Source organism: Loa loa (genome assembly GCF_000183805.2).
Source record: "Loa loa unplaced genomic scaffold supercont3.285, whole genome shotgun sequence".
Taxonomy (NCBI): Eukaryota; Metazoa; Nematoda; class Chromadorea; order Rhabditida; family Onchocercidae; genus Loa; species Loa loa.
Window position 1 is genome coordinate 13087 of NW_018108465.1, and position 6896 is coordinate 19982.

Consider the following 6896-nt stretch of genomic DNA (forward strand, 5'->3'; position numbering starts at 1 on the left):
AAACGGGAAATATTAAAGATATATGGTAAAAAGTATTTTATGAATATATTTTACCGTAGAATTTAGAGAATTTATACAGAAACAAATAAAAACGTTAATTAAAATTCTATTCCATTCGATATTTTATTCACTTGTCATATCATCCTTCCTGTTCTCGATAAAAAAGAAAACCTATCTGAGGCTAGCCAAAAACAAAAAATTCCCACTTAACAGGGGAAGTATTGATTATTGCAAAAGATCAAAATATGAAATATAAAGCTTTTACACTCGAAAAATCTTATCTTACTACTAATTCATTGAGGAATTCGTTTAAATTTAATCAAATAAAATTTTTAAGAAAAAAAAAAAAGAGGCAAATAAATAAATGCAAAAACAAGAAAATAGTAGGCATAAGAAATAAAAAGAAAAAAGAAAAAGAAACATAATTTGATTTATTGGTATTCAAAAATAAATTGAAATAGAGATTGAGAAAATTTTTGAAAGCAAAAAAAAAAAAAGAAAGAAGAAACATTTGGAACAATAAACTATGACTTCTTTCTTTTCACATTCGAATTATTTCTTTTTATTTTTCTTTTGAAAATATTTTTGTAAATTTCAAAAGTTAATTTTAAAGATTTGACTATTAAAAGTTACTAAAAATGTTACGATTTCATGTCAACAAATGATTTAAAATTAGTTTTAACATTTGAATATTCAACGAAAATTATTTTCCAATTATTTGAATGATTCAATTAATAAACATCATATAAATTACAATTTTAATTGCATGAAAAAAGTTTTTAATTTTCAAAAATTATATTAAAACACAAGATATTGCTTTGATAATTTTGCATATTATATAACAATCACATTCATTTTGGAAAAGTTGACAATCTGTAAAAGAATAAAAGTTTTTTATAAGTACTACTGAGACATGTTGTGAAATTTTTACATTTCAATAAAAAAAAATTATCGTAAATTTATTATGAATAAACAAATATGATTGGTGAGATGGTATAAAATAACTGAGCAATTTAAAAAAATAAATAAATCAAAAGCGGATATATTTTCTAGGATATTCAGGTTATCATTGATGAAGTTATTTTTATTCAATTTGTTACAATTCATTATCATATTCTTAACAAATCAGAATAGAAAAGAATAAATGTCGGAGTAACTGAAAGTTTATGAAAGGAAGACATGAAAGTTTTTTTTATAACTCTATTTAATTAATTTGAGTGATATGCAAAAATGACAACTAAATACTTTCCCAATAAACTTCCTTTATTATCACCTCAAACAATCAAAAACCATACTTTTTTTTTTAAAAAAAAAAGAAAGTGTTGCTTTAATTTCATTCCCCCCGAATATTTCTTAAATGGTTTGAATTAAATTCCGATTGCTTATTTAATTTCTGATTAAATTTTTCATAATTCTCTTACTCTCAAATTTTTGAAATGATTACATTAATTTGAGTCAACAGCTCTTTGCAATCTTTTTTCATAAGTTCTCATTGTTTTTGATGAATAAATGAAGAGTGAGAAGATGTTGAAGTGACAATGAAACTTTCGAACTTTTTCTACCCTTTAAAATATTAAATGTGCTATTCAAAAATAGAAAAGGATCACATTTTCTTTTTTTTTTTTCAAAAGAAATTTTAGTGTTGATAAGAAAGAAATTCATCTTGCTGAGCAAAAAAAGAATATCAGAAATTTTGCCCACATTGAAAGAATTTTTACAATTAATTTTTAGATATTTTGAAGCAAAAGTACAAGAAAACTCTTTTCATTCATATATTTTTTTTGTGCTATTTGGAAATTTAAAAAGAAAAATGAAAACTTTACAAACATTAACTCTTAAAATTATTTTTCTTTTTTTTTTTAAAAAAAGCTATAATAATTTTCAACAATAGAAAATACATGAACTGTAATCAAATCTTCTAATCATTCCTTGGTGGAGCAATTGCTATTAGTTGAGAAAGCTGAAAAATCAGGTATCAGCTTGGCACCTTCTTGCAATAATGATAAATTCCATTCAACACGTCGCATATTTTCACCAGCTTGACAAAGAGTTGACGAAATGGCCTGAACAAAAATAAAATGTCATAAAAAAAAAATAAATACTAATAAACATGTTATTACAACAAAAACAATAACAGTGATAGTGATAACTTTCGAACGATAACGATTATTTGCAATTTCAGTATTAATCGCACTATCATCATTTCATTTTTCGCTACCAACAAATATCATCATCATCATTATCATCATTTTCATAAATGATTGCTAACTGTAAGTCAAAAATTATTCGTTCATTATAGCATGGATAACTGAACAGAATACTAATTAAGTGCCAAGTAAATGATTGCTAATTGTAAGTTAAGAATTATTCTTTCACTCTTATAATTAGGATAACTGAACAGAATCACTATTAAGCAATTTTTAAGCAAAAATTAGAAAAATTTTCTAAAACAAACATATAACATTTCTTACATTTTATCATAGCACTAGCATAAGCATTCAATATTCTATTAAATTTCATCAGTCTTTAGGGAATGGTAAGGAAGATGTTATGGATAAATTGAAATTTCAATAACAACGATAATGTGGAATGAAAATGATACTAGTAGGGGAAATGCAGCATTTTTAGCTAAATATTACATGTTAAAGTGTCATTAAGCATTGCATTCATTCATTCTCCTTCTTACTTCCCTTATTTTGAACCAATCTTTTTCATTCATTTGAAAGGAAAAAAAAAAAAAAAAATTGATAGATCTTAAAGCAATCGAATATAACAAATTTAACCAAATATAAATATAAGTCGAGAAATCTTGAATAAGACAGAAAGAAAAAAAACAAAAATAAATGCATTAATATAGAAATTTTGGAAAATCTCATGATGAGAAGTGGATATGTCAAAATCAAAATATGTGAAAAAAATCTTAGAAAAATGAAAGGAATTACACATCAACATCAAACTTTGAGAAACCTTGAAAAAAAAATAAATAAATAAATGCATTAAAAATGCAAATTAAGAAAATAAGATGAGAAATAGGAGAAGACAAATGATGGAAGACATATCAAGGTCAAACATTAAGAAATCTTAGAAAAAAACAAAGAAATACGTTAAGATCAAATATTGAGAAATTAACTCGGAGAAAATAAAGTAATATATACCAACATTAAACATCAATAAATACCAAAATAAAGTAAGGAATGTATCAACGATTGCAATTGAGAAATTATGATGAGAAATCGATGAAAGCAAAGGAAGAAAACACATCAACACTGAACAATGAAAAAATCTCAACGAAAAGAAAGTAATGCAATAAGAATGAACATTAAGAAATCTCGGCCAGAAGTAGTACAATAAAGATTAAACTTTGAGAAATTTCGAACAGATAAATATCATAACAAATAATGTCATATCAAAAATTTGAAAAAATAAAAAAGATAAAAATGGTTATGTTCATTAGGAGATTTTTTGCATTTTAATGAGAATAATTGAACGGTTAATATGCATGGATATTTTTAATATCTATTCTTTTTTTTTTTTTTCTTTTGCGTTATTGATAATAAAGAGAGCTTTTATCGATGAAATACTTATTATATTCTAATAGAAAGAGACAGATGGAGAGGGAAAAAGGGAGGGACAAAGAGAGAGAGGAACAAATTTCCAATAATTTTCCTTAAAATATATTACTATTTTAATTATTCATAGATATAATTATACATTATTTATAAGTTAAATGAATGACTAATTTTTTCCAATTGTGAGAATACATCAATGTTAATCAATTGGAATAACACATTTCTAAAACAAAAAATTCAAAAAAAAAAGAAACCATCAGAGCAATTTGTCGACACATCTGCTTCATATTTCGATCATTATTTGATTATTTGTCCAACAAAATTTCACTTCCGTTTCCATTTTCTCACAACATTATTGTCGGAATTTCAATGAGTTCAACAAAACAGCATTCCTCTCTTCGTTTTCTTTTCCGCTCATTTTAAACATCATAAAATCAATTATTGTATTAAAATTATTCGATACAATTAATGATATGATATGAATGATAACAAATTGTTGCACTTTGACAAATATCATCCCATAATTCAGTATAAGAGATTCTCATATCAAATATTATTTAGAAAAGTAAAATTTAACTGATGGTGAATTTTAAATTCAAACTAAATTAAGTAAAATTCAAACAAATTAAAAAATTCCAGCATTTTCCGACATATTACATACAAAAAGAATCCAGCTCGTATCTTGTACAATTTGCTATTACTTCATTTCCTTTTTTTTTTTTTTTATTTTATTTGTTATTGAAATAATAAACATGTAAAGCTAACAAATATCAATTCAATGGAATTCAAATACTGTAAAAAAAGGAAATAAAACAAAATTTCATTCGCATAATTAATTCAGATAAAGATAATGACATGGTCTTCTTTTTTCTCCTTTTTTTTTTCTCTTAACACCTAAAAAAATTTGAATATTATTTTTCTTCTAGGAAAATATCGAAAGATATAACCAAAGAAAAATTTACTAATTAAAAATAATTTTCAAAAAGAAGGAAAAAATAATTCATACCACAGTTTTAACGACATAACATTCAAGTCATAACTGAGATATGACATATTATGATTTGACATGAAATACGATCACTTCAGATATGATCACTTTACATTTAACTACATTAAAATGCATATGTCACACAAAATATTTTCATCACAAATGCAAAAGTTTTCCACAGTAGATACTATACAAGGAAAAAATCATTTGAAAATGTGAAATTTATTTAAAATCTATTTCAATGAAAGAAAGTGCAAGAAAAGAAAAAAAAACAAAAGATAGGAAATATTAAAGGATCGTATTTAGGAGACAAATGCATGACAGGTAAAAAGGGCGAAAAATCCTTTAGTATTATTTACCATTCGATCATATATTACTATTGATGACAAAATTAAATTGATAAAATGATACAAACCTAATTTTGCAAAAATACAAAAAAGATTTCTTCCAAACATAATAAACCTTCCTATGATAGCGAAAAAGTTTTTGCTTTTTTTGCGAACAACAACGATAATGTTTACAAGATATCACTCTGCAAACGACCATCAAGAATGGAAATGATAAGAAAATAAAATAATATTTTAAATTCACTGTTGATATTCAAATACTTTCACGCCTTTCACACCGAATTTTCAAAAAAAAAAAGGGAGAAAGGAAAGAAAGACAAGTTAAATCGCTAAATTCCACAAAAATTTTTAGAATTTAACTTTCTTCATAATGCTCTCAACGAATAAATCAGCAACAATATGTTTCAAGAAGTTTCGTAAATAACTCATTTTATCGATATTAATCAAAGAAAAAACCATTCATTCTAGTTATTGTAAACCCTCAATAATGGAATTCTGGCTTACTATTACTCCAGCAACAATTTATGGATTCCCGAAAATGATAGATATCGTCCGAATGGTCACTGTAATCACTGTAATCATCAGTAATCTTAGTCCTAATAAATCATTGATAAGTGTAATTAAAATAATACCTGTATAGCATGCTGTGTATTGCATAAATTGTGTTTTAAATTTTGAAACTGTTTACGTTGCGCAAATGCTTGACGTTCAGCAAGTCTTATTGTATCGTAACCAAGTGTTCGCCAACGTTCCTCCAATTTTTCATCAACATGCAAAATCCATGATCGTTGTTGAGTTTCATTTAAATTCCAATTCCTGCAATGAATTTCTTTCAAAAATTACAAAAATTAAGCTTATATTGTTGAAATGTTTTAAAAATTGATATATTTAAATTACAAAGAATTCCTTTCAACTTTTGATTTTTTAGTATTTACAGACAATCTTATGTAATAGGATTGGTTGTAAGTATTACAAAGTGTTGGTGCATTTGGTAACAGTTTCATATGACGAGCTAAATAATGTGGTGAAATTAAGTGGAAAATTTTACAATTTATTATGAAAGTTTAATTTTTTTCTTTCATAAGAAATTGTAAATTTATTATGAATTTTACGAATTCCTCATTCTAATTTTGTGTAAAGATGAGAAAAACAGAAAAAACTTCACTCTTAAATTATTTACACAAATTTTTTGAAATGAAAATTAAATAGAACTTCAATGTTTGCTTTTCTTCTTTCTTTTTTTGTTTTTCAAAATAATGTTAAACCTTATTTCTCCATCATTTTGCACAGTATCATTGACTTGCTTCCTGTTACTTGCATTGCAATCGTTACAACCATTATCATCATCTTCATCGGTTTCTGATGCTTCACCCGGTATTACCGTATCCATAAATGTGGGTAACTGGTTCTTGAAATATACAAAATTGTACCAAAAATTATCCGTAAGAAAAAGAAAAGAAATCATCATTCGATACTTTCATCTTACTACGTAATTATGTGGTAAACAGATAATTAGTGGCTATTAGTATGATAGATCCAGATCCACTACGTGATAATTCACTAATTACGTGGCTATTATATGATAGATCCAGATCCACTAGTGATAATTCACTAATTACGTGGCTATTAGTATGATAGATCCAGATCCATACATGATAATTCACCAATCCGTTCTCTGGTTTCTTCTATATTTTCGAAAACCATTCAGTTGGGAAAAAAAAATAATTAGGCAAAATAATATGGTTGAAATTAATTAATAAATTATAACAAATCTTTTTTACTAACAACTATTTCAGAAAATTTTTCAATACATATATCTCTTATCAATCATTACCAATCAACAATAACTCATTTGTATCATTATGTAGAGATAAACTACAATGATTGCCCACAATGATCCTAAACTTCCGGATAATTCTGGATTAATTTAAATTAATCTTCTTAAGATTAATTTCAATCTGTTTATCCGACAGAATGCTTTTATGACAAATT

The 6896-nt window shown here is 25.2% G+C and overlaps 1 protein-coding gene across 1 annotated transcript; it reads right to left on the reverse strand.

The window, feature by feature from the left end:
- Positions 1-1874: 1874 nt before the first annotated feature.
- On the reverse strand, positions 1875-6320 carry LOAG_11338 (hypothetical protein). The gene is made up of 3 exons (XM_020448334.1): positions 6170-6320; positions 5537-5720; positions 1875-2063 (listed from the first exon to the last, which is right to left on the reverse strand). The coding sequence occupies exons 1-3, from the start codon at positions 6292-6294 to the stop codon at positions 1923-1925; spliced, it is 450 nt and encodes a 149-aa protein (XP_020301512.1). The 5' UTR covers positions 6295-6320; the 3' UTR covers positions 1875-1922.
- Between the last annotated feature and the right edge of the window lie 576 nt (positions 6321-6896).

Bases quoted from the DNA above. Each gene is read 5' to 3' on its own strand.
- LOAG_11338 (XM_020448334.1), bottom strand. From the start codon at position 6,294: ATGGATACGGTAATACCGGGTGAAGCATCAGAAACCGATGAAGATGAT. The intron at 5,721-6,169 runs GTTTAACATTAT...AATTCATTGCAG, and splicing joins CAAAATGATGGAGAAATAAG to GAATTGGAATTTAAATGAAA. The intron at 2,064-5,536 runs GTATTATTTTAA...ATTTTTGTTCAG, and splicing joins ATACACAGCATGCTATACAG to GCCATTTCGTCAACTCTTTG.